Source organism: Symphalangus syndactylus, chromosome 6 (genome assembly GCF_028878055.3).
Source record: "Symphalangus syndactylus isolate Jambi chromosome 6, NHGRI_mSymSyn1-v2.1_pri, whole genome shotgun sequence".
NCBI classification, from domain to species: Eukaryota; Metazoa; Chordata; class Mammalia; order Primates; family Hylobatidae; genus Symphalangus; species Symphalangus syndactylus.
This window is the reverse complement of record NC_072428.2, coordinates 20,922,057-20,948,612: the sequence shown is the minus strand read 5'-3', so window position 1 is coordinate 20,948,612 and position 26,556 is coordinate 20,922,057. Positions and strand designations below refer to the sequence as shown.

General features: G+C 43.7%; 1 protein-coding gene across 3 annotated transcripts in view; it reads right to left on the bottom strand.

Moving 5' to 3' along the window:
* SLC1A2 (solute carrier family 1 member 2) overlaps positions 1-20,097 on the bottom strand; it is a 168,904-nt gene extending 148,807 nt beyond the window's left edge. The window contains exon 1 of one of the 3 annotated variants that reach the window (XM_055281935.2): positions 19,788-20,097. Coding sequence is in view for 2 of the 3 variants with exons in the window: in XM_055281931.1 (XP_055137906.1) it covers positions 18,830-18,846 (17 nt within the window). In the remaining variant the exon portion in view is untranslated. Of the gene's footprint in view, positions 1-18,829; positions 19,440-19,787 lie in introns of those variants that run through there. The other 2 variants (XM_055281933.2, XM_055281931.1) reach the window with 2 other exon arrangements.
* Positions 20,098-26,556: the final 6,459 nt, after the last annotated feature.

Below are 26,556 nucleotides of genomic sequence, written 5' to 3'. Positions count from 1 at the left end.
TGACACCCCCCTCTTCACTTCTTTCCACTGCCTATTGTCCTGAGCAGAGATGGCAAAACAATTCTAAACTGGTGCTCATTGTTAAACCTTTAATCAAATTAGGATTTGGCAACCGGCAAGAGGCATTCAGACAAAATGTGAAAGGATGTTTTACAAATGTGGGAAAAAAGTCACCAACCACTTTTCCTCCCAGCTTTGAACATTTCCTTCAGTGATTTTTGTCTGCCCTCATCCCCAAAATAGCCAAATAAAAATTTATAAAAATCAATAAAGCAAGTGTCTTAATGGTGGTTTGTTCAAAATGCTCTGGTTTTAAAGAATGGGAGAGAATAGAGACTCTCTTTTATCACTCCGGGCTTCTTTCCCCCATTTCCTCCACTTCCCTGTGGCTTTCTGCTGGTCACAATGGCTAAAGAAGGTCCCACGGCCCTTCTGTAACCATGATGGAGCATTCTCTAGTCCCCTCCTAAAGGAAAAAAGACTGATATGTTCAACTGAGCCCTTCCTTCCTCCCTTGACAATTTTCAAACTCCCTCCTTTCTATCACCTTCTTTTGCCCCAGCCCTTGAACAAACCCCAGCCCCAACCCTAGGGTCTAACCTTTTTTTTAAGTAAACTCCTCCTACCTACCCGCCAGCTACGGGCAGCAGGGGAGTCCTGGTTTTCTAATGATGTTGCAGCAAAGGCCTGAGGTCCACACTCTGTCTCCCACGTGCCTTCAGCCACGTGTGGAAGGATCAAAGACACATCAAAACAGGTCTCCAAAGCCTCAACCTGCTGCTCAGTCGCCACAGGGATCTGCCCCATTGCTCTGGGTGGCTGTGATGTTGGTGTCCATAGATGGGGGGACACACCGATTTGGCAGCCTGAACCTGCTGGGGTAAAAGGCCACTTTTCAAAAATATGGAAGTGCAAATAGCTCATTTAACTCTCCTGATGAAAAAAAAAATCCCTAACTTTAGTCAAAAGAGCAAGAACTTTGACCTTTAGAAAAACAACTGAATGACCCAGCCAAAACAGGCCAAGTAGGCTGACCCCTTCTGTTTCCTAGAGATTTCACTCCATTGCACCACCTTCAGTTTCTCCTAGTCAGCTGCAAGGCCACCATCCCACCAGTCAAGGATGGGATGGAACCCCAGGTAAGCAAACCTGTAGGTCTGACCTAGTCAGTGGGAGTGGCCAGAGCCAAATGGCCTGGAGGCTTGGAGAGGCACAGTACTGGGTGTGTTATTGGGGAATTATTGAACTCGAGGAGGGTGCTGTGGAAACCCCCTGAAATTACAGCCTGTCACTCAGAAGTACCAGAGACAACCTGGGACTTGTGACTGACACCTGAAGTGGAGGCAACCTCGTGGGACTGAGCCCTCAATCTATAGGATAGCCATAGTCCAGGTGGATAGCATCAGAACTGAATTGACTTGTAGGACACTTGCCTGGTGTTGGGAAAGACACCACGCATTTGGAGTTAGAAGTGTTGGGCGTAAAATCAGTTATGGATTAAAAGCACATAAGAGAAAAATCTTCAAACAACCCTTCGCTAGTGCAAACACAGCACTCAAATGATCAAAGAAGCCCAGGCCCTACTTCCTAATCTTATCACCTGTGGCTCTGTGGAAAAGAATTAGCAAACATACCTTTGGGTATGCACCAAGTGTTAGCAGCCTAATTTGCAAAATCAAGAGACTGATGGATAACCCCATCTAAGCTCAACAGACTAAAAGTAACACAGTAATGCTATTCCAAGAAGAACAATGACAATCAACATTATAGGTATCTTCCAGGTCCCAGGCACTATGCCGAACACTTCACACACATCCTGCCTTCATCCATTCCAAAATCGTATCAGGTGGGTGATATTGTCCTTATTTAACAGATAAAGAATCTGAGTCTCAGAGAGGCTAATTAACTTACCCAAAGTCACACAGCTAGTGAGTGGTGGAACAGGAATTTTTGCCTAGATCTTTCTGAGTATAAAACACGTCTTTTTAACTGCTGTGCAACACTGGCTCAGAAGCTGTTTTATGAAAGTATCTCCTTATGAGAATATTCTAGTGCACTGCCAGAAGGCAGATTGTCTCAAGGTCATCTGTCATCTTTACCATGTTCACTGTCACTGGTAAGAGGATTTCATACAAGCCTGCACACGTGTGGCTGCCCTGTAGGACTGGCTACATAATGTGTGGGTCTGCACGTAATTTGGGCAAAATGAAATCTTGAGACCCCTTGTTCAAATTAAGCATTTCAAGATGATAAGAGCAGAGCATTAAATCGTGGACTGCCTAAGTCGCATATCCATAAAGCAAGTCCTGCTTCCCAGGGTTCCTATGTTTATACCCAAATAATCTAAGATTGTCTTGAAGGAGAAACCAGAAACTCTTGAGGTAAAGAACTCATCCAGTGAGCTCTTTGGCTGCATGCTTTTTATTTATTCAACAAATATCCTGTGATCTTATGACATGAGAAACTCAAGGGTTAATTTAATGCCCCCTAACCAGACACTAGAGCCACAGCTGGACAGAATCCTGATTTTCCTGTTCCCTAAAAACAAGGGAACATCTTCATCTTGCTGGCTTGGCTCAGCAGCTTAGCTCAAAGGCAAAGGGGGAAAGTCTTTTTTTTTTTTTTTTTTTTTTTTTGAGACAGAGTCTCACTCTGTGGCCCAGGCTGGAGTGCAGTGGCACAATTTCAGCTCACTGCAACCTCCGCCTCCCAGGTTCAAGCGATTCTCTTGCCTCAGCCTCCCAAGTACCTAGGACTACAGGTGCTCGCCACCATGCCCGGCTAATTTTTGTATTTTTAGTAGAGATGGGGTTTCACTGTTGGCCAGGCTGGTCTGGAACTCCTGACCTCATGATCCGCCCACTTTGGCCTCCCAAAGTGCTGGGATTACAGGCGTGAGCCATCGCGCCCGGCCGGGAAAGTTCCCTTTCAGCAAACATATGGACGCGTGGATCAGTCCCTGCTCCGTGATCACGGCCACCTCAGCTGCACAGAATCCTGATATTCCTGCTCCCGGGAAGCAAGGGAACATCTTCCTCTTGCTGGCTTGCCTCGGCAGCTTAGCTCAAAGGCAAAGAGGGAAGTCCTCTCTAAGCAAACATATGGACACGTGGATCAGTCTCTGCTCCTCCACGGGTGCCTCCTAAGGCAGTGTGCCCTTTACCAAAAACACAACGTTTTCATGCCTATTTTAATTTTGTTGCTTGCTTCCCATTGGGTTGAAAGCTAGACTTTGGGGGTGGCTGATAAGTCATTTTGAAAAGACAAATACCTGTTTTCATGCCTCCATTCTTGTGTTGTTGATTTTGGGGCCTTTCCAACCCTTTCCAAATGGTATTTCAATCCCTTGAGTGTCTAGGCTTCCTGCTTTTAAGGCCTCCCTTCTAACCCAGGGTTGCCCCATTCACCTTAAAACATTTTTCAATAACCCAGAAAAAAACAGGCTGAACATACCCAAGCTCCGGAACCAGCAAATCTTGTTCGAACCCCGCTGATGACTCCCAGGGGAAGCCAAGAGGACAAAGACAAGGATGAGGATGAGGACCCAGGACCTGCTGGTGAATGGCAACTGCTGTCAACTCACTTTCAACCTCAGCCGGTTGTCCCAGGTGTAGCCTTGGGCTTCAGAGAGCTGGTCCCCGGTTGTTACTCCAGATCACTTGGAATGTAAACAAAGTGGTTGGGCTTCCCTTCTTGGAAACCAAGACAACAGCTGGTGCAGGGCCTGGGAAAGAGGTAATTTGCCCTCTCGCTCTTGCAGCAGCAGGAAAATCACCATGGCTCAGAGGTGTGGCTCCACAGTGCTCCCTGCTGGGCAAATTGCTCCCGGTCTGTCTGACCACTGGACAATCACGTGTGAATTTCGTGTTGAGATCTAGAGTTTACTTGCCTTGAACCCCACTGAGAGTCTTCAGAGGGAGAGAGAAAGCAAATAAAGTAAAAATGAAATCTGTATATGCTTGGTTCTCGCAAGTAACAATGGCTTCCCTGTCAGAGCAGACGAGAAAACCCAGCATCTTGGCTTTGACTCTACTTTCACTTCAAAAACAGCAGTTTGAGTGCCCTGGCTCTGAATCTAGGAGGATTCTAGCATTTTCCATAAGGATGATGAGGATAGCTTCAGCTGAAGACTTTCCCATAAGGCTCAGGAAGGGGATTTTATAAACTGATCTTTCATCCAATCACAGGACTCGCACTGTGAGGACTCACAGAGTCAAGAAAGAAGATGTCAGCCATGGTTTTTCTTCTCTTATCCCGCCAGGATGCGGTAAATAAATATCCCCCAACATGTCCGGTCACCAGAAAACTCCAGAAAAGAACTCCATTTCAGGAAATATAAGAATAGCTAACATTTTTATTTAGGTTACTGGAAAACACACATACCAACTACAAGGTATTATTTCTAGACCCATACAAAACCAGAGTAAGAGAACTCTATTGAGACTGATTAAATATACTAAGTGTCTCTTTAATAGTTAAAAGATCAATTTAACAACAATGTTGTCTGCTTCTGGCAACTTTTCTTTTTCTAAATCAGTTTTCAAGCCCTGGATTTTTTTTTTTTTTTAACTAATGCAATTGAAAAATCTGCTTTGACTTAAGAAATCCCTTCTTTGTATCTGAATATCAAATTCATTCTAGCTTCTCCTTGTTTTTCTTTACAAAGAACAAGGAAAAGGAATAGACAGACACGATTCTGAGAGGAGGGCATCTTGGGAAAGATAGAGGATGGGCTCAAAGACTCTTTTCTGATGAAATTTCATTGCATTTTAAAAGAACTACAGATACAGGAGTTTGTAATTTTCCTAGACAGCAGCATGGGGACATGACTGACTGTGACAAATACATTTTTGGCTTCATAAGATGAGCTGCTGCCCATCTGATTATTCTTGTAACCTCCTCGAACCCTATTAACCTTAGCAAAGGGTAATTATTGACTGGTAGGCAGGAATTGGGATGTTCAGTTGACCACCAGAACCTTACCAAGATGACCATGACCCAACAAGCAAAAGGAAATGTTTTCTCAACCTTGGATCTGTTGCCTCCCACACCTGTTCCCTTCTGTCATCTCTATGCCCTTGCATATCTCTTTTGCGAGGTAGACAATTCAATTATACTAACATTCATCGTGATAATGATAATAAGATGAGGTACAAAGAAATTAATGTAATCCTGATCCTCAGAGAGATACCAGGATAGTGAACAGACAGACAAGAAAACACTTAGCACACTCTGTTATGATGAGTTGCTATGAGAGAGGTCTGAACAAAGTGTAATAAGGACAGACTCCCTGGAAGAGGCACAACTCAAACATCACCTCTTCTGAGAAGCCTTCCTTCCTTCTCCAGGCTGACAAGGATGAGAATCCAGCCAACAAATGCTTACTGAGTGCACTGCATTAGGATCTAGGAGGACGTGATGATGAACTAGTCTTCAAAGTGCTTACTTTGTAGATACAAACAGACAGTTAAATAAAATATGTAAAAGTTGTAATTGATGCAGTGAAGGAAGTAAACAAGGGGAATGAGGTAGGGCTAGGAAAGAGAGACCTATTTTAGGTGGAATGGGAAGAGGAGGCCTCTCTGGGAAATATCATTCAAGCTGAGGACCAAAGCATGCTCCAGGATCAGAGGGTGCCAGTCATCTGTGGAATGGTGGTAGGTGGAGGGTAGAAAGTGGTTCTGGAAAAGAGAATGCAAATGTGGGCAAGACCGTGGGATATCTGAGAAACTGAGGTAGAAATTAGTAAGCTTGTAGGTTGAGGCTGAAGGAAGAAAAAAAAGGCAGGGATAATACCAACATTTCTGGCCTTGAATCTCTAAACAGATAGAATTCACTGAGATGGGGAAAGTTGGGAGTGGGTACAGATGAGTTTGTAGGGAAAAAAAAATCAAGAGTTCCATTGTACTATGATAATTTCCAGACATCTATGCATTGCACAAATGGAGACATCCGTTAGGTTGTACAATATATGAATCCAGAACCTGGAAAAAAGGCCTGAAATAGAAACATACAGTTGGGAGTTATCAGGATACATGTGCTATACAAATACCCAGGAAGTGATTCAAAGGGAATGCAGAGCCCAAGAGGAGATTGGGATTAAAACTGGGTCCGATAAAATTTTCACAAACTATGCAAGAGCATAAATGGTGAAGGGTTAAGGGAAGAAAGAGAAGAATTCCAACTAGGGAGACTTAGAAAGGATTTAAAAGGTAAATCTTAAAAAAACAAACAAACAGCAAGCACTACTAAAATACATCCAACTCTAGCTTGCTGACTAATGAGGCTATAGAAGTAATGACAAGCTGGCTGCCCCATCTGTCACTCTACAGATGACCAGGGTTGATCATGTGGAATTGACCATCTAGGCAGGCAGCCATTTCCTCCCTGTCCCTTCTGAGTTGTGCTCCCCTGTACTCTGGGATCGGTCTCCCAGAGGCACCCTGCTCTTCCTGCAGGAACCCCCAAAGTGAGCAATGAATTAGCCTCAGGTTCTAACTCTTTCCTTCATCAGTATCTTCCACAGATAATTCAAGACCTCCCCCTCATTAATCAAGCCTTTCCCTTAGCAGATGAACAGGCTTATAGCACACCCGGCCTAAAATTAAAACAACCCAACATATAATCCTGCTCTCGCCTTATCTGCTTTCCTAGTACCATCTACCTCTTGGCTACCATTTATGGAAAAAAATAATTTGCATTCATTTTCTCTCCACCCATTCTCAACCCACACGAACATGGCAGCAGCTGCCATCACTTTGCTGACCCAGCTCTGGCAAAGGCCAATGATGGCCTTGAAATTGACTAATCCAATGACTACTTTTCAGTCCTTCCACGATTTGACCTCTCCATAGCATGCAGCACTGTCGGCCACTTCAAGTCACCTGCTCACTCTTGACTCCCCTCCTTACTTCTCAGCACCCTGCACCTCGTGAATCACCTCCATCTGCCCATCTTCGGATACTAGAGCTTCCCAGGATTCTTCTCTCAGCCCAATTCTTTTCTCCAGCTTCATGCTCTGTGCGGGTGAGCTCCCTTACATCTATAATACAAATAGCACTCCATAAAGGCCCCGGCCTCTCATGACTCTAACTGCCCAGTGAACATCTCTACTGACATCCCACTCACCACAAATGCTAAGCCAATGTGCTGAACCAAATTCATTGTCTTCTTCAAATTTAATTTCTCTCCTGAATTCCTTTTTCTGCACTTACCTCGCCCCCATTTGCTTAATCTAGAAGGCTGAGAGATGGCTTTAAGCCTTTCCACCTGCTCACACCTACTTGCACTTGGTCACCAAGTCCTTCTAAATATCCTTGGAATCTGGTAACCTATGTTCATTTCTATACCTTAATTTAGGTCATAATCTCCCACCTAAATTATTGCTGCCATCTTCTAACTAGTCTCAGTGTCTCATCCCCCTTGATATGGTTTGGCTGTGTCCCTACCCAAATCTCAACTTGAATTGTATCTCCCAGAATTCCCATGTGTTGTGGGAGGGACCCAGAGGGAGGTAATTGAATCATGGGGCCAGTCTTTCCCATGCTATTCTCGTGGTCGTGAATAAGTCTTACAAGATCTGATGGGTTTATCAGGGGTTTCCACTTTTGCTTCTACCTCATTTTTCTCTTGCTGCCACCATGTAAGAAATGCCTTTCACCTCTCACCATGAATCGGAGGCCTACTCAGCCATGTGGAACTGTAAGTCCAATTAAACCTCTTTTTGTTCCCAGTTTCAGGTACGTCGGGTATATTTAAGTGTTTTGTTTTTATTGTTAATAAAGCCATGTTTTTATGTTATGGGGAAGGAGCCACTGGTCCAGAGGACAAAAGGTTAAAAGTTTTTGTTAAAAATAATTTCTTTGACAGCGAATAGTGAATCATTCATATCCTTTTATTTGGCTGTTACATTCTATGTGCAAACATGTATTTCCTAAATATAGGTTGAATGTAATCAGTGACATCTTTACCCACAAACTGGAAATATGCATAATATCGATCTGCCATGGTAAATAACAGACTTGTAACTATTAAAAACAGGTAAGGAAAGAAAAGAAAGGCAATTTCCAATGAGATTTGGTTGGCTTGCTCTACCTTGTGTTGCTCTACAATTCAGTCACTGGAATTAATTTGTTGTGCTGATAAAAACACAAACACAATGATAATCAGTGTCTTGGTCTCAGAAAGCAGAGTCAACTGATGCAAGAAAATAAGGGAAAACACTCACGAAGATATAATTTGCAAGGCCTTGGGTTGTGTGTACAAAAGTGTTCTTTCACCTCTGAACATATCTTAATATTTGCCAGTGGAATAGAACAGAGAAATATCAACATATACGTACCTTTGGCTTGAAGTTGACAGACTACCTGACTTCTTGAATCAACAGAGCAATGCAGTGGATATTCCAGAAAGGATTTATCTAATTCATTGTTCACTTTTCCCCAGGTAAGGACTCCATGGGAAATAACACTTGAAGTAGTGTGAAAATGGCTGCTGTCAACACTGAAAATATCAATAATAGCTACACTCTTGTTCTCAATATATTTATTATTCCTTCTGACCCCTTCCATTATACTCACCACTCTAGATAGAAATTAGATTAATGTAACTCATTTCTCTCTCTAAAGCAGGACTTTCAGATAACCATCTTTCCATTGGACATGGCAGCCTTGGAAGGACTGGAATGAAGAGAAGGGCTTCTGTCATATGTACTTGGTGACTATGTGAGACACAGCTAAAGCTGAGGAAGATGGCTAGGCACGGTGGTTCATGCCTATAATCTCAGCACTTTGGGAGGCCTAGGCAGGCGGATTATCTGAGGTCAGGAGTTCAAGACCAGCCTGGCCAACATGGTGAAATCCTATCTCTACTAAAAATACAAAAATCAGCCAGGCATCGTGGCGCGTACCTGTAAACCCAGCTACTCAGGAGGCTGAGGCAAGAGAATCACTGGAACCCAAGAGGTGGAAGCTGCAGTGAGCTGAGATCATGCCACTGCACTCCAGCCTAGGTGACAGAGCAAGGCTCTGTCTCAAAGATAAATAAATAAATAAATAAACCTGAGGAAGATGATGACCTTGAATTCTCCCCAGCCTGACCATCAGAATCCACTTTCCCTGTCTTAAAGGGCAGACAAAAAAAATGACTATTTCTGGAGAACAGGATTGGGGCCGGAGATAGTCTTTTACTTTTTTACTTTATGCCATTTTGTAATATTTGAGGTTTTTATTTTTTAAGATATAGCTTTATTTATTTCCTTATTTATTTCTAACAAATAAAAATAGTATGTATTTGTGCTATACAACATGATGCTTTGATATACACATACACCGTGGAATAAAATAAATCAAGCTAATTAATGTATCCATTACCTTACATACCTACATTTTTTGGTGGTGAGAACACTTAAAATCTACTGTTCTCCCAATTTTCAAGTACACAGTCAATTGCTGTCAACTACAGTCACCATGCTGAACAATAGATCACTTAATGTTATTCCTCCTGACTACCTGAAATTTTGTATCACTTGACCAGCAAGGTATAGCATTTTACTACAGACGATAGCTTTGTGGATGCCTGGATACTCTGATCACAAGCAACCAGACTCATTATTTTATTATCCTTCAAACATTTGAATTTGGAAACAGTGGTGGATGCTGTGACATGCTACCCAGATCCCTTTCCCCCCACATTTAGGACTGAATGATTCATTTGCCCAGCTGCTGGGCATGTTGATAAGTGACAGCTCTTAACTATATTCCCCCCAACCCCAAGCCTTGCCCTGTACCGAGGTCCATGTCCCCTGTTCCAGCACAGCCCCATTCAATGGCTGGTTAATGCAGGGGTAGAAAGGCCAAATCTCTTTCCTCAATTCAGGATCATTCTGAAGGGCCATCCCTGTTCCAGAGCTCCTTGTGGGTTGGCAGGCTTTGGTGCTACTGTTTCAACCTCTCCCTCTGCCCACCCTGGCTTCCCTCATTCCTTCGTGAGGATTTATGCTGAAAGCTCCTCCCAATAAACTCCATGCACACAAGTCTCCATCTCAGAATCTGCTTCCCAGGACGAACCAATGACACCTCAACCCCAGTGTATCAATACCTGTGAAAAGATTCTAAAGTTCAGTGCTCTCAGACTAATAGATAATGAGTTCTACATTTGAAATGTTAGCAATTAATTATGATCTAAAAATCAATGATCCTTCAAATGCTAAGATTCTATGATGATTTTATAAATATCTGCTGATTGATGGGATTGAGTTCCAGAAAAATACTGGGAAAATAGATTCAGTCTATAATTCCATTACTCTCTAATCTATTCTTAGAAATTAGCCCAATATTTATTCTTCACACTTTTTCTAGACCATATGTTGCATATAAATAGAAAAAATGATAGCTGAACCAATCCCCCAGGTACCATCAGCCACTTTAGAATGTCTGAGATGTGTGTTGTTGGTTGATAACCATCCATTTCACTCTTGAACAAATTTGTCTAATTGGATTTTGTTCATGTTGATGTCCATCCACTTTCCTAAGAAATCTATCAGATTCCAACTGTTCTTTCTTAATTAATTTTTTTAGAGACAGGGTCTTGCTATGTTGCCCAGGTTGGAGTGCAGTGGTTATTCACAGGCATTGTTATAGCTAGCTCACTGCAGCCCCCAACTCCCATGCTCAAGAGATCCTCTCACCTCAGCCTCCTGAATAGCTAGGACTACAGGTGCACACCACTATGCCCAGCCCAACTGTCCTTTTAAGTAAAGATTGGGATTAAACAGAATCTACAGCAGTTAGCTTTCCATGATATCTAAGAGAGAAGAATGATTTTCTTCTTTTCTCTGTTTTCTTTTACCTATCTCCCTTCATGTACTACTACTTCTTCCATTTGAAATTATCTTGTTTGACATCTACAAATAGGTCTGACAATCATTTTCAATTAACTAAACTTATTCTCACTTTTTTTATGGTGACATTTTCTTTTGAATATCACATCTCCACTGTAACTCATTTCTCTCTCTAAAGCAGGACTTTCAGATAACCATCTTTCCGTCTTTACAGCCAGTGAGTGGCAAAGCTAGGCCTTCAACCCAAGCATCCTGGCTCTGGGATCCATGCCTGTAGTTACTAGGCCATACCTCTTAGTCCAGCAGGGCAGGGGTTAACTGGGGCTGAGGAATGTTTTAAAGAGTGGGACAGTTTGCTCATCACCCAACAGATGGCAGTAAATGTCAGCACTTTGTCCACACTTGTGGTCTGACTCCCTTTGGAAGCCCTTCAATCCTTAGGGAATCCCAATTCCCGTGGCATTTCATTCTCTTTTGATTATAAAAGCTTTCTCCACCAAGTATAGAATTTGGTAAGAGTGAGGCAATTGACATATATCTACAGTGTTCCATATCACCATAAACAGATATAAACAGGATCAGCCAAGCTTATGTGGCTATATATATATGACTCTGTGATCCTGACAGCACAGTGGCTGGGAACTTGGGATGACAGAACCACATGACAGAAAGTCCTGTGTCAGATTACAAACAGCAAGTGACAGATGGCCCTCCTGACCAAACGTAAGAGAAGAAAGTACTCTCAGCGATTTAAGTGAAGCCTCTAATATAGAGGGGGGCATGGGGACAGCATCTTCCTCCTTGACCCCAAACACTTCATTCAAGGTCTTTAACATTGCCGTCGTCTATCCTAGAGACCAGGATTGACACAGATCAAGTCTAGCCACCAAACTGAGTTCATTCCCTTCATTCCATTTTCAAAGGACAGTTCTTGTACAATTCTTTCTGTAATAATTGCTGTCCTTCTTAAGGCATTGCCTCTTAAATTCTTTAAGATTCTTTAAGAATTTAAGATTCTTCCATTATTTTTTCTTCAGAGACACTAGGCTATCTTGCTTTCTTTGAAGGAAATTATTGAAGACACTCACTGGAGCAAAAAATAAAAATAAAAAATAAAAAGCAAAGGAAGGATCCATGAAATTTTAAGGAAATGTAGATTAATTGCAAAATATGGATAATACAAAACACAGTAAATTCGATGACAAAAAACAGAACAAAAAACTCAGTAATAGCATAAAATCAAAACTCTAAGTTTCAGTTTTTTCATCTCTAAAATGAGATAATATTCCCTAGGGGATTTTCAAGGATGAAATGAAGTCATATATATATAGCCACATAAGCTTGGCTGATCCTGTTTATATTTGTTTATGGTGATATGGAACACTGTAGATATATGTCAATTGCCTCACTCTTACCAAATTCTATACTTGGTGGAGAAAGCTTTTATAATCAAAAGAGAATGAAATGCCATGGGAATTGGGATTCCCTAAGGATTGAAGGGCTTCCAAAGGGAGTCAGACCACAAGTGTGGACAAAGTGCTGACATTTACTGCCATCTGTTGGGTGATGAGCAAACTGTCCCATTCTTTAAAACACACAGAAATACGCTTCTGGAAGATTTCTTCCTCAATTCAAAAGGCATCCTTAGTCCATCACTGTTTGCATCTGCTGTGAAATAAACATCAGCCCCACTCCTAGAGGGACAAGACCAGTAGCTGTTTCAGGAAAGAGTGTAAGTTAAGTCGCAACCCTAAACAGCCACATCTGAAGGCTGCAAAAGAAAACATAAATTCCAGGGGCTGCTATAAGCTCAGCTACATTTGCCACTACAAAGCACATACCCAAGGCTCAATTCAATATCCCAAAGGTTGGGACCCATGTGGTCATGCCCTGGGCTCTTTCAAAACACTGCCTGTAGACCAGACAATGCTATTGGCTTCCTGACTACCAAACCAATAATTACAAAAGACCTCTCCATTAAGTACAACCCAGACCAAAGTTAAAGAAAACAACAAGAAGTGCTTGGGGGGTGGAGGGAAAGGTAGCTTGAATGATCTTTTTTTTTTTACATAGAAATGAGATTTTGAATAATTCTTCAAATCCAAAGCCACTAGGCAGTGGTATATACCAAGAGAATGGTATGCGTGCTTTCAATCTCTCAATAACTTCCTTGGAGAGGTAAGGGGTCAGGCAGGTAACATGAGAAAAGTAGTCCCAGAAAAGACTGTGCCCAACCTGAAAGGCATATGCCCTATCTCAAGAGATGGCCATTCCTCAGCCCCAGTTAACCCCTGCCCTGCTGGACTAAGAGGTATGGCCTAGTAACTACAGGCATGGATCCCAGAGCCAGGATGCTTGGGTTGAAGGCCTAGCTTTGCCACTCACTGGCCGTAAAATCTTGGGCAATTCGCCTACTCTTTCCGTGCCTCAGTTTCTATACCTGTAAAATGAGGCTAAGAGTCACTCCTGCTGCATCATATTGTTGTGGGGATTAAATAAATTGATACACATTAAAGTGTTTAAAGCCAACTGGGATATAATCACTCAATAAATGGTACCAAGATAAAAGGGAAGGTTCTTTGTCATCAGCTCTCCCAATTTTTAAGAGAAGCCAGAATCAGGATTTTTTCTTTTAAGGTAAAACTAAGTATAGGTGAACAATTAAAACATGTTCAAAATCCTCTGTGAGCCTAAAAGAATATACCCATGGGCCACACACAACCTCATGTCCAGTGCTGGGAAAAAGGCAAAGCGGGAGGCAGACAGGTCTCAGATTCACTTCCAACTTCGTCACCAGCTCTGTGATCCTGACAGCACAGTGGCTGGGAACTTGGGATGACAGAACCACATGACAGAAAGTCCTGTGCCAGATTACAAACAGCAAGTGACAGATGGCCCTCCTGACCAAACGTAAGAGAAGAAAGTACTCTCAGCGATTTAAGTGAAGCCTCTAATATAGAGGGGGGCATGGGGAGAGCATCTCCCTCCTTGACCCCAAACACTTCATTCAAGGTCTTTAACATTGCCGTCGTCTATCCTAGAGACCAGGATTGACACAGATCAAGTCTAGCCGCCAAATTGAGTTCATTCCCTTCATTCCATTTTCAAAGGACAGTTCTTGCTCAGTGAGTCCATACTCTAAAGCAACGGTTGAGATTGCCAAAAATACCAAACAGCAGTTCAGCAAACAGTGGTCACATCTGTTTATCTAAGTGAGTCATTAAACACATGAATGAAAAATAAATAAATATCAACATCATTGAGAAACAACTCTTTAAAAGAAAAACCAAAGCACTAAGAAAATGAGGTCTTCTTTTTAAAATTTTAAAGACCTTCCTTTCATTCTCCTTTAATACTGTCGGCCCATTGTCTTTTCTGACATCATTTAAAGCCAACCAGACAGATTTATAATGAGATGCTAGTCCTTTTCTATTCTACCGACAAAATATGTGGCCCATCTGCCCCCAGTCAATGATGGAGCACATGAAGATGGAGCAAAGAGATATTTTTAAACATTCCTTGAATTAATTCATTCCAAGGAGTTGGCACTTGGAGAGTTGTGGGGTGAGGGGCGGGCAGAGGGAGGAGACAGCAAGCTCGTGATCGTGGTAAATAAAGAGATTTGCCATAATCTGGATTCTAAAACCCTTTCTATGAAGCATCCTGCCTGGCCCCCAACAAGCTGTTAAGGGCATGAAACCAAAAGCTGCAAACAAGGCATGTCTGGTGTTTGTTAGATGTTTCTTCAGACTGCGAAGACAAGTTCTGTAAATGCAAGCAAAACTAAAATTTTATCTTCAGAATAATGCTTCTGCCTACGATTCCTAGAAGATTTAATACTATCAGTGTTTTAGTAGATTAAAATAATTGTAGCAGGCGACTGAAAAGAAGAATAGATTCAGCTCATGCCAAGAGGCAAGCCAGTCCAATGGGAGAAAAATTCAATATGAGAAACAATTCAGTTTGCCTTTAAAAGGGGGGAAACCAGACATCAGGGCATTGTGTGACACAGCCATGGAGGAGGGCAGGGAGGGGAGGATTTACATTGAAATCACTCTGTGTTGAGCTTCAAATCATGAAAAAGCTTTGCAATTCTGGAACTGTAGGATTTATGGCACACTGACCCAGAAATCTCACACTTAGCTGTTAAATATATTGCTCGTTTTTTGCAGCTGAAGCATCATCGCTTAAGGACTTTTCCTTGCTGACACGTCCTTTAAAGCCAAAGCCAAAGGAGACACAAAACACCTAATTGTGTTGCATGGAAGAGGAAAAGAAGTGGCCATTGATACTGATGAACAGATTTGTCTTTTGGTTTTTAATAACATGGAGTTTCTGCCTCACAAGTTTCATCTGGATTTAGAAATTATTTCCTGAGAATTAAGCTTTCAATTACTCACAGCAACTGTCTTAGTAAACATGAAATGGTTTTCTCATAGCTCTACTAATATCTATTTTCCCCAAGGAGGTTGATTTCTATATTATTGAAAATGAGAAATGAAAATTCCAGCCAAGCCTGAGGCATGCAACCTGCAAACCCCTGTAGACCATAAGCCCCATATCCTTTACTCACTTTCCAATAAGTCCGCTCTGTAGGCTTTTCCTCCTGCTGACCTCAAATTCATTCCCAAGGGGAGAAGCGAGGGGACAATGGTTATGGTTTGCTTTTATTTGCTTGAAATAATAAATTCAAGGGGTCTCCCTTGCCAGGGTTTTTCCACTGTCAGCAGTTTTCTGTTTCCCTTGCTCTTTAAGTCAAACTGAAGCCCAAGCCCTCATGGCTGGCTTTCGCCCTGACCCCTTGGCTCCTGGGAGCTGATCAGAAGACAGATTGCCTTGGATCTCTGACATACAGAGTGACCTAGCCACCCCCTACCTCCAAGAAGATATTTATAAAATGCCTGCCTCTTCAGCATCTGGGCACTCCACTGTGACCCAGTCAATAATAGACACTAGCCTGGCTGCCACCAACTACTTATAATCTCTTTCCAATTTGGGTCAGGGACCTAAAAGCCATCTCTGTAATTCTAGCCATGACAGGGAACTCAGAAAAAAAGAATGCTCAACTATTAAATTAGACCTTGCTTTGCAGGAAAATACCTCTCAGAGCCTGGGAACTACCAAAGAGTCCACTATTGATTTTTATGGAAACTGGATGATAATAATCTCAATTCCAAATAATCAAAGCCCTCAAAAAACCAGACTGTGGTGGCATATGCTCTGTACAGGCAAAGACCAATGCACAGGTTACAAAGAGAATATCCTAAAAGGCAATTTGCAGGATAGGTACGCCAAAAGTTTGAGAGAAAGCCAGTAATCTGCACCAGTCATGCCCAGCACACATCCTTTTCAGATGATAACCCCAAAGCTTTGCCAAGTCTTGTAATCTTTCTGGAAAGATGGTATTCCCTATATATAATTTTACCCTTAAAGTCTATTTTTGTTGGACTGCCTACTTCACAGAGTTACTGGAAGAATCAAATGTGATGAGGTACACGAATGAGCTTTGAAAGTGAAGTATTAAACACACATAAGATGTCATTATTGCTTCTAATAATTCTTTAGAAATTGGTAATTAACATGTTCTGCTGCTGATAATTACATCACCAAATAAATGTGAACCAGAATGGTCAGTTTCCCATATTATCCTATTCCCCAAACATTCTGGATCAAACGGAGTTGAACTGAAAACATATAAATTGAAAGTATATAACTATATTGCTATTTTTGCTTCCTTCTCAGTAATGTATGTTTCAAGGAAACAATTTCAATATCGTTGAAGGGCAAAAGCTAACAAAGGAGACAGCCTGAGGAGTCTTAGTAAATGTTTCTTTACAAGGCACATTAACCAAAGATGTTAGAAGTTGCAAGAGATCTCATGAGTCCACATGAACAATTTACTAATAAAAATCCTTGACTGGATGGAGCTAGACTTCTAAAAGGCAGTCCCAGATTATTTCTGTACCCCCCCAACTCGGAGTTCCTCACGTGTGAGTTCCACTCAACAAGTGCTCAGTAAATGCTCCTGGAAGAAAAGAAGAGAAGAAGAAAGGGAAGACCAGGGCTTCTGAGAATGTCACCTGCTCATCAGTTACTGCTGTTAAATAATAATGGGTCATAGATCCTATATTTGTTTCCCAGCCGTTCAACTTTTTTCAATTCTTTCATCTCTTAAATATAAGTTCCTCTGGTGAATCATTTCTTAACCACAAACAGTGCAGAAAGATGGGATTAATTGGATGGGAATCTTTCTAAAATGCTGAAAATCACTTTGGCTCTACATCGAATGTCACATCATTTGACAGCTTTCATTTAGGACAAAGGTAAAATAAACATACTTAGTTTGGGGCTGTTGTCGTAACCTCACCTTCTCTATCTGGCCATAAAAATAGGGAGTGAGCTGGATGCAGGATTTGGAAGACTAATATCATCCATCTTTTTCATAGATGTTTTCCACCCTAGCCTTTACAAGCAAGGATAAGTCTAGAAGGTCCATGAAGGCAACCAGAAATTCTTTCATATCTTTTCTAATATAAAAGCCTTTTTAATTAAACATGGGAAGGCACTGATCTTGATCCATATGGGCTCCTAGTATCTATTTCTAGAGATCTGTTTTAGCACAAGGTACCACCCTCCTTGTACACAGGTGTCTTGCTGAAACATCTTTTTGGAGAAATAATAATAAAAAAAGTCCAAACTGCAAAATAGGGCAAAGGGAGAGACAAAATTTCATGCTATGACAAGATGCCAGATGCCTTTGGAAGGACTCTGGGGGACAGAAAAGGAATGAATTCCTTCTCCTGGACACAGAGAGACAGTTTTAGAAATATTTTCCTTCTATTGGAGATTGCAGTCTAGAGATCTGGCTTTGGATACTAGCTCTTCAGCCTGCTTAGAGATCCATTCCCCTAAAACAAGCCTGCGGAGTTGGCAAAATTTCTTAGGAGAAACAGGAAAATGCCAACACCACCACTTGAGCCCAGAGAAGCCCCTGATTTGCTTTTCACATAACATGGATCTTGTGATCGCTTGCAAGTGAGTAACTGCAATTTTGGGAATTAACCAAAGGTCTGAGCTGCCCAGTCTTTTCATTGCCACTCAGGTTCTACGAAGCCCAAAAAGTTTTCTGGGAGATACTGGTCCAAGGACTCTGTTTGTGGACCTTTCCTTTGATGTGTGAGTATTCAAAGAATCCTTTTGCCCTCTGCAGCCCCTTCTGTCTCTTGCTAAAGACGGTTGTCTTTAGTTATCACTGCGAGGGAGCTTTCTCCATGCCAACTGCAATCTCGGGAGGCAGGACACGACTCCAGACCCTCGGGCTGAATAGGGAAGCCAATGCTATCCCTGCCCGCTGGAGTCTGGCGACTCCTGCCCTTGTCCCAAACCATACGTTTTCCCGCCTCCCGGGAAGCACCCAAATCTCTTCCACCCTTCTTTAGAGCTAGCCAGGGAGATTCCGCCTTCCAGGGACAAGGAGCGATCGAAGCGGGCCCAGCAACTCCATGGCGACTCTGCAAACCTGGCGTTCAAGGCCGCGCGCGCTGGTCCTTGCCCCGCCCCAGGGCCCGGTCTTGGCTCATTCATTCCGGGCCGGCACCACCTGCAAGCCCGCCTCGGGCCTGGGGCGCCGCGCTCCAGGCGCTGCTACCCCGGTGTCTGCTCACACTGTGCTCAATCCCCTATTGTTTTGAAATCCCAAAAGTAACCTCAAGAGGATTTCTTCCTCACACTCTCACGCCCCCAGCGCACCTTACCGTTTTAATCAAAATAAAACAACCCTCAGCCTCTCGCATTTTCAAAGGATTAAGCAGCAATCTCCAAGAAAGAAAATCAATCCCCTCCCCACTATCGCAGCCCCAGCCAAGCCACGGCTCCGCCACCACCTCCGAGGCCCGCCGCCGACGCCTCTCTGTCCGCATCCCGGATAGGGGCGCCACCACCCCACGCGCGACCCCGCTTTCCCGCGAGTACAGATAAAAATCCCCTCACCCTTCCGTGGATGCCATGGTCTGGGGAACGCCCCCTCCTCTTCAGCACTATCCGGCAGCTGTGGGCAGGGGAGAGAGCGGCCGCCGGGATGAGCGCGAAGTGCTGCCGGGAACGGTATTTAAGAGGAACCTCTGCCCGCCCTTCCACCCGCCTCCGGGGTAAGCCCTTTAACGCCTCAACGGGCGCAGGAAGCTCCTGCCGGCGCTAATCCGCGTCCCGGCTCTCCACGGCGCGCGACCCGCGCTCCCCTCCGCCCGCGGGGATGGCGCTTGGCGGGGAGCTCCAGGGGCTCCGAGGGTGGCTTCCCCGAGAGAGCGATGCGCCCAGGGCTGCAGGAGGGCGCACGCCTGCGATGCGCCCCTGCAGCCGCTGCCACCTGTGCTTTGCTGCGGGGCTCGCGGGCGCGGCGAGTGGCGGGAGCAGAGAGTGGTGGCAGAGGACGGTGAGCGTGCGTGCGCGTGTGCGGGTGTGTGCGCGCCGGGGGAGGCGGCGGAGGCCGCTGCGCCCTGGCTCGGCGCCGGCCGGGGAGGGATTGCAAGGTTTAGCCCCGCCGGAGCTGGGGATTTGCAGGCGATCCCTCTCTATTTTCGTCGAGAGCTGACATCACCCGCGCCGCCGCCTCGGGCAACTCCTTTAACCGCCGCCCCCCGCCCCCATCTCCAGTCGCGGTCCCTCCTCTGCCATCCCTCCCCCCAGCCTCTCGCCATAAATTAGCCAAATAAGAAAAGAGGCCCCGCCGCTAGTCCGGGAAAGCCTGGGCAGCCGGTGGCAGGAGCCCAGGATCTAAGGAGTAGCTATTGTTTCCCCTGAAGCCCGCGTGGCCCCAGGTCACCCCGTGCGAGGTGAAGCGCAGGCGACGGCGCGGAGACCCGGGATGCCCCTCCGTCTCCGCCTCCCTGGAGCAGCCCCTGGCGCTCCCTCCTCACTCCCCGGAACACCTGCTTCAGCTCACACTCACCCCCAAACTCACAGGCGGGCACACCCACCCCATCCTCCCACGTCTGGGGGTCCCAGGTCCCGCGGAGTCGAGCGGCTGAAACACGCGGGTGGTGCAGCCTTAACGCGGCCCAGCTGCGCGCCCTCCCCCGCCGAAGCTCGAATAAATCTCTGGCCTTCAATTATTCAGCGAGATTAATATTAATGCAGCTCCCTGGGGGCGGCAGGCGGGGTGCAGGGGAGGCCGGGAATTTTTTTTTTTTTTTTTTTTTTTTAAGGCCGAGAGAGGTCGGCCTCGTGGGTGCCGGCTGAGAAGGCGCGGAGAGTTGGCCCAGGGGTGAGTGGCGGGGGACGGTTCTCCACCCACTCGGCGCTGCTCGCCGCCTGTTTCCGTGTCCCGGGGGCGGCGCACAGAGACAGATGGGATGGTGCAAGGGAGAGTTCGAGCCTTCCGGACGCCTTTGCATAAAAATGACGAGACCTGTGCAGCTTTGATTATCTCTGGAATACAGCAGGAACCTAGGGTACCACTACTTGCCGACCCTGTGAGCGCAGAGCAGGCAAAGCCTCACTTTCCTCGTCTGGGCAATGGAACCCAAAAGAACTCACTTGGAGGGCCACAGGAGAATTAAACAGACTCTTTTTCCCCGGGGTAGACGATCTTCGGATTTGGGCTGTGCTGGACCTTGTTAGACGATGGAACGCGACCGGCCGCGTGCAAACTCTCTGAGCAGGTCCCAGGGATGGTGGCACAGGAGCCGGAGTCCCAGCAAGAGCGACTGGTAGTTAAATGCCAGGCGCTGATATCCGAAGGCTTGAGTTCTTCACCACCTAATAGCTGAGTAACCTGGGGCAAATTCTTCCATCTCTTTCTTCATCCCACCTGTAAAATGGGACTATCTTCTCCCACTTCTCTGTGCTAAGAGAACTAAATGAAATGGAGAAGATATGTAAAACTCCTAAAGTGGCGTCTGGCACCCAGTAAACCCTCCAAAAATGTTCAGTGCATTCTCAGAGTCCTTAGAAGATAGTTTATTGGACGAAATATCCAAGTATGAATAGACAGATGAGAAAAATAACAAGAAAAAGAGGGGGAAACACATTAATAGAATTTTAAAAATAAATCTCTGCTCACCTCCTTCCTTTACTCTCCTTTCCAAAATCTGAATCCAAACGTCATCCTCCATCCATGCCTTTCTCCATCTCTCCCCTCCCCTCTTCTCTCTCAATCCTGTCTGCACCATTAGAATAATCATGTCTGTACCTTACTCATCCTAGGTTCCTTCGGAACCACTCTAACTTTGCATTTTCTTTATTTAAAAAAAAAATGCCATAAGCATCTCTTCATCTTAGGGCATTTCACTTTGGGTACTCTCCTCTTCCAAAAAATTAGTTATTGTTTAACCTGGTAAATGTGTTTAAAAATAATTTGTAGATGAAGAGCTACCTTCTTTCACTTTAGTATTGTTTGACACTCTCTCCTCTTAAGCCCCGTCAAGGGTAAGTGTGTGACTTTGTATCTGAAGTTGTCACATATACAAACTTTACAGTCTAATCGTCTAACTTTACAAGTTAGGGTTTTTTATTTCTCTTTTTGCTGAGGTGGCAACTGGAAAAGAAGCCATCGCAATCTCTCCCGGACCTAGATATTAATCATCGCAGGAGCACTACTCTGCTATTAGCACCCCCCTTAACATGAGCATGAATGAACTACTCCATCACAATCCCTCAGTCTGTGCACACAGGCTTCAGGGGCTGAGCTGTGCCATTCAATCACGCTCACTGCCAAGAGCAAGGCACCTGGTGGTACATAAATACAAGGTAAAAGGAAACAGAAAAAGGGATGGAGTTGTTTTCACTCTTTTAAACATTCAATTTAAAAACTCTTCATTATGTTTTCAATGCTCAGGACATGAGAGAATCCAGGTGAATCATCCAGCATGGCCGAATTAGATGGAGTCGTCATTCCAGTTTCCCACTTTCTCTGTAAGCCCTGACATCCCCTTCCACACTTGAGAAACATTTGCATTCAGCTGCCCTGGAAGACCAGGTCTATTAAGTCACATGGACTATGCCACAGATAATTCTGGCTAACGAACATTAGCTAGAAGAAACTGGTTCTCTTTCTTCGTGCCAGAGGGCTTTTGCCAATATTCACACCAATTATTTTTTAACAAACTGGAGCAGTTATTTTCAACACTAGCCGCCCATTAAAATGTTCTGAGAGAGCCTTTTAGAAAATAGTAATACTCAGGCCACCTTTCAGCGATTTCTGGTCCATCCATCTTGGGGGTTAGGCGAGAGCTGACTTGGGCATTTTTAAAGGACTTCCCCAGGTGATTGAGTCCACTGTGCAGCCAGAGTTGGGAAGTGCTTGACTAGAAGTGGTTCAACAACGTAGAGAAGGGTCTAGAAATAGGGCCCCAAGAAGTAGTTGGAGCATGGTACATTTAGCCTTCAGAAAGAAATTGCTAGAATACAGGGCTGATCCTCTTGCCTTTAAATACAGGGAATAAAAAACTTTCCAGGCAAACAAACACTTGCATGTTATTCTAGATAACCAATGTGAGCAGCTACAAAAACATAGAGTTTTCTTCCTATGTTGTGCACACACAGAGCATTAGGGTTTAGCTACCATACAGCATGTGACCATGCTGAATAAAAACTCAGCTCTGGGTCAGACAGTCCTGCTTTAAACACTATCCCCGCCAAGTATTAGACTCTGTGTTACCTTATTCTCGGCACAGGATCTTAGCTTCCTCATCCCCAAACTGGAGAAGATAATAATGATCACCATCAGGGTTGTTGTGATGATTAAATAGAATATGTGTGGGAAATGCTTACATCTTTTTCATGCTCAATAGAGAACCATCCTGGACACATGGGAACAGCAGCATTCACCCAGTGTAATTTACAGCTGAGCTGTCTTGAAACCTAGCCTCCCTACCTACCGTGTGACCCCAGGGTCTCCTTTTAATCTTCACAGCAAACTACAAGTCTCTTAGCTGTCAATAAGTTGACAGAACCTTGGAAGAAGAACAGAACAAGGCCAACCCCACAAGCTGCAGGAATACTTTGGAATTTGCTGGCATCTCTCAGTCTCCTCTAGGGACTCCATAGTCACGGCGAAAGCAGAAGACTGACATTTACATATAGATCTACCTTTCTTAAGTCTAGCTGATGGGTTCTCAAACTTCAATGTCAATAAGAACTACTCCGCAGGACTGGATACAAGAAAATCCACTGTACCATATTCTGATAGGTGATGTAAGGGATTTTTAAAAATGAATTTTGATCATAAGGGTTTTTTTCTTTTTTGCCTTATTGATTCTTGACTGAAAACTTAACCCAAGTTCCCAGAAGTGAGTTACTATAGTTGAGTTAAGGTAGTGTGTGAGCTAGAACTTTGTGGTAGTTGTATGAGCTTAGCATTTCCTTAGTAATTCCTATATGCATAATGTACTGCACCTTATATATTGTACTTTGATTCTTAAGATGACCTTCTGCAGAAAATATTATTAAACCACCATTTTACAGAGGAGAAAACTGAGACCAAGAAGAATTAAGGAATTTGCCCAAGGTTATACAGTCAGTGGTTGTATTTGTTGGAGTCCCAGCTTAAAAAAAAAAAAAAAAAAAAAAAGATGGCATATTTAAATTAAGTAAAGTGTGATAAGTTTAATAAAGGAGTCATTTAGAAGGGTGTGGGAGGGGGTAGGAAAACTCTAAGGGATAGGGCAGACTCCCTGGGCTACTAACAGTAGGGGACAATTGCCCATCCTAAGCCAAAGGGAGAGTACCAGGACCCAGAGGAGAGTTCTGCATGCAGAAAGCCACTCGACAGGAGCTGAGACTGTGGCCATAGCAGCCTGCTAGAAGGGGGTCTGGGAATAAATACCCCAATGCCCACTTTCCTCCGGTCCTTCTTTTCCTTCCAGGGCTCTATACTGGCCAAAGCCAGACGGAAGCTGGAGGGCAGGAGAGTCCACTGAAACAATTCACATGCAGTCCTTGCAGTCCAACCTCCCTGAGAAACAGAGGATGGAGAAGGGTGAAGAATGGCTGTACAGGGCTAATGGATGAAGCCAGGGTTTGAGTTTAAGCAGTCTTCCTGCAGAACCGTGCTTTTTAACCTCTCTTCTATGCAACTTGGAGTGAGGAAGTTTTAATTATTGGAACAGGTAGCCCCCATAACATGTGAGACCTCGCTACTGTGGGGTTTTCCAGCAGATAAATAGACTTGGTCAGACTATTTACTAGAAATCAGAAGAAGGTATATTTATACTATGGAAGAAGTCACAATATGGCCTCAAATTTTTCAGTCCTAAATGCTACAATTTTTAACATTCTTTGGCGATTATTGTAGGAGCTTAGTTGGACCAAAGAAGAGACAAAGATTCCCTTATATTGGGCTCTTTTAAGGGATTCATCCCGTCTTGGTTCTCCTGCAGAATGCTTCAGATTGGTCATTGCAGCTCCACATAAGGGAGGTTGGGTGGGAGGGAACTCCTAATATAGAAAAGAAAAAAAACAGTCCTACATTGCTTTCCCATGAAAGGCTGCTGAATAAAACCATTCCCCCTCATGATGACAACAAAGGAGAAATGTTTCAATGTTCAAAGTTTATCAGAAGAAAGTGACCTAGAGAGAGAAATAACAGCCAAGTGACCCAAGGGTTATCCACTCAAAAGTCGCTGTCATTTAGTAATGTCTGAGAAATATGAATTTGACTTTTCCCCCCAAGTGCAATTACTGTTTCATCTGCTTTGCTTTTTAAGATTATTGATGCTCTCCAAAACTTAGTAATGAGAAAACTATCCACCGTCAGCTCGTTGGGTGGGGTATTCATGTTCGTGGTTCTTTGCAAAGTCAGAACCACTCTGGGAACAGATTTGTCCTCACAGACTTTCCACACAGCTGTTCTTGGTAAAGTAAATCTAGGCTTTGGAGCTGAGCAGGCCTGTATTCAAATCCCAGTTTCTACACAAGTGACATTGAGTGGGTCACCTAATCTCATTGAGCCTAAACTCCCTCCTCTGTAAAATGGAAATAATTCTTGTAGCTTCAAAAATTATATATATAAAGCAGATATCACAGGTCCTGGCATGTAGTATGAATACACTGTGTGAATACAATGTCCTCTGCCTCCCTAAATAACCAAGGAATTATAAGCTGTGTGTCTGGATCTGTCTGTAACACTTTGACCCAATCATTAACTATAAGACTAGACACCTTAATTTTTTTTTAATTAAGTAAAACAGAGGACACAGTAAGGGCTCCTTCATATGACAACTAATATGAGTTTGCTAGTTTTAAAAAATATGAGCTATTTTAGGATGAATGAAAAACATGAATGAAAATTATTATATAGTGTTCCAGTTTCAGAGGAAAGATACTATTCTCTGACAGTGTTGGTTCTGAAGCCAAGAGCATGAAAGAGAGAAACTGGAGAATCCTGAAACTAAATTGAAAATGAAAAGATTTCAGAAAGATAAGTGGGTTTAGAGCAATAAGTAGCAGGAGGAGAATGTTCACAGTGGCACCACCAGGACTTTGAACTAAAAATGCTAATGTGGCCACAGAAGTTATAACAGTCTTCCAAATTAGACCGACCTGGGAACCATCCATCTTGACCATGTTTGGAGCAGTGAGATTCAAATTGAGTTCATCATTCTTTCTTTCCATTTTGAGTGACCTTGAGTAAGTTACTTAACCCTCTGAGCATCAGTGGGTATAGTAGGGACCCCATCCACTGGGCTCATATGAGAACTGAAGGAGGCTATGTCACATAAAGCACTTAGCGCAGTTCCTGGCACACTGAGCTGTTATCATCTTTATGATGTCAGCTTCCTAGCTGCTGGCACTCTCATCACCCAAAAAATCAGTGGTAATGCTTTGGTTTCAACAACACAGTACAGCTACAGATAAGCCAGCCTGTAGCCCTGTCAGTCTGGTGGTGGTCACTGAATAGAGACTCAAGGGAATCATCCATCTTAAGGGTGTTTGGAGCTGTAAGATACAAGCTGAGTTCATTCACTCTTCTTGTTAACACACATTAGCAAAAGAGAAGTCAGGGAGTTCTATTTTTACCTCACTCACTTAGCTGATGAGAAAAAAGATATTACTTCATAGAAATCTCAATTCAGACTGAGAGCTTGGTCTAAATATAACCCATTCTGCAGGCAGAAATCGTCTCATTAGGTAGAGGGCTCGAGAAGGCTGAAACAGTGGATAGCTACGCTTACTGCCTGATGAATTCTAATGGAAAAAGTGTGAATTCGTCCCATTTGTTTAGTATAGATGAAGAAAGGAGACAATGGAAAAAGATGAATTGTGAGTTCTCAGTATATCATTCCCTCCGTCAGCATTTCTACTACAAGATGACTTGAGGCTAAATATCAGGGGTAGTGCAAATTCTTTATGCCCACCATAAAAACCATAACATTTTGAATTAGAGCAACTGTCTCTTTTTTTAGCTGCTTGATCCTGTATGAAGTGGAAATACTCTTTGAGAGTGATTACTGCTATTTTAATTTCTACCCCTGGTTTCTCCTAACCTTGGCAATGATTGCCAGTAATGCCTCCATCTTCCCCTTCCCTTTGTTCTGCTGGGACATTACAATATTCAGTAGTGACAGCCTCATGAGGAACAAAAGAATGGAGAGAATTTTTTTTTTTTATCTTTGGGGGGATTTCTTTGCTGAACAGCAGCTCACTGTGATTAAATGCTAAGTGATTTGGATAAAGGACTGAATCAAGGACCCAAGCCAGAATCTGATGACCTCAGAAAA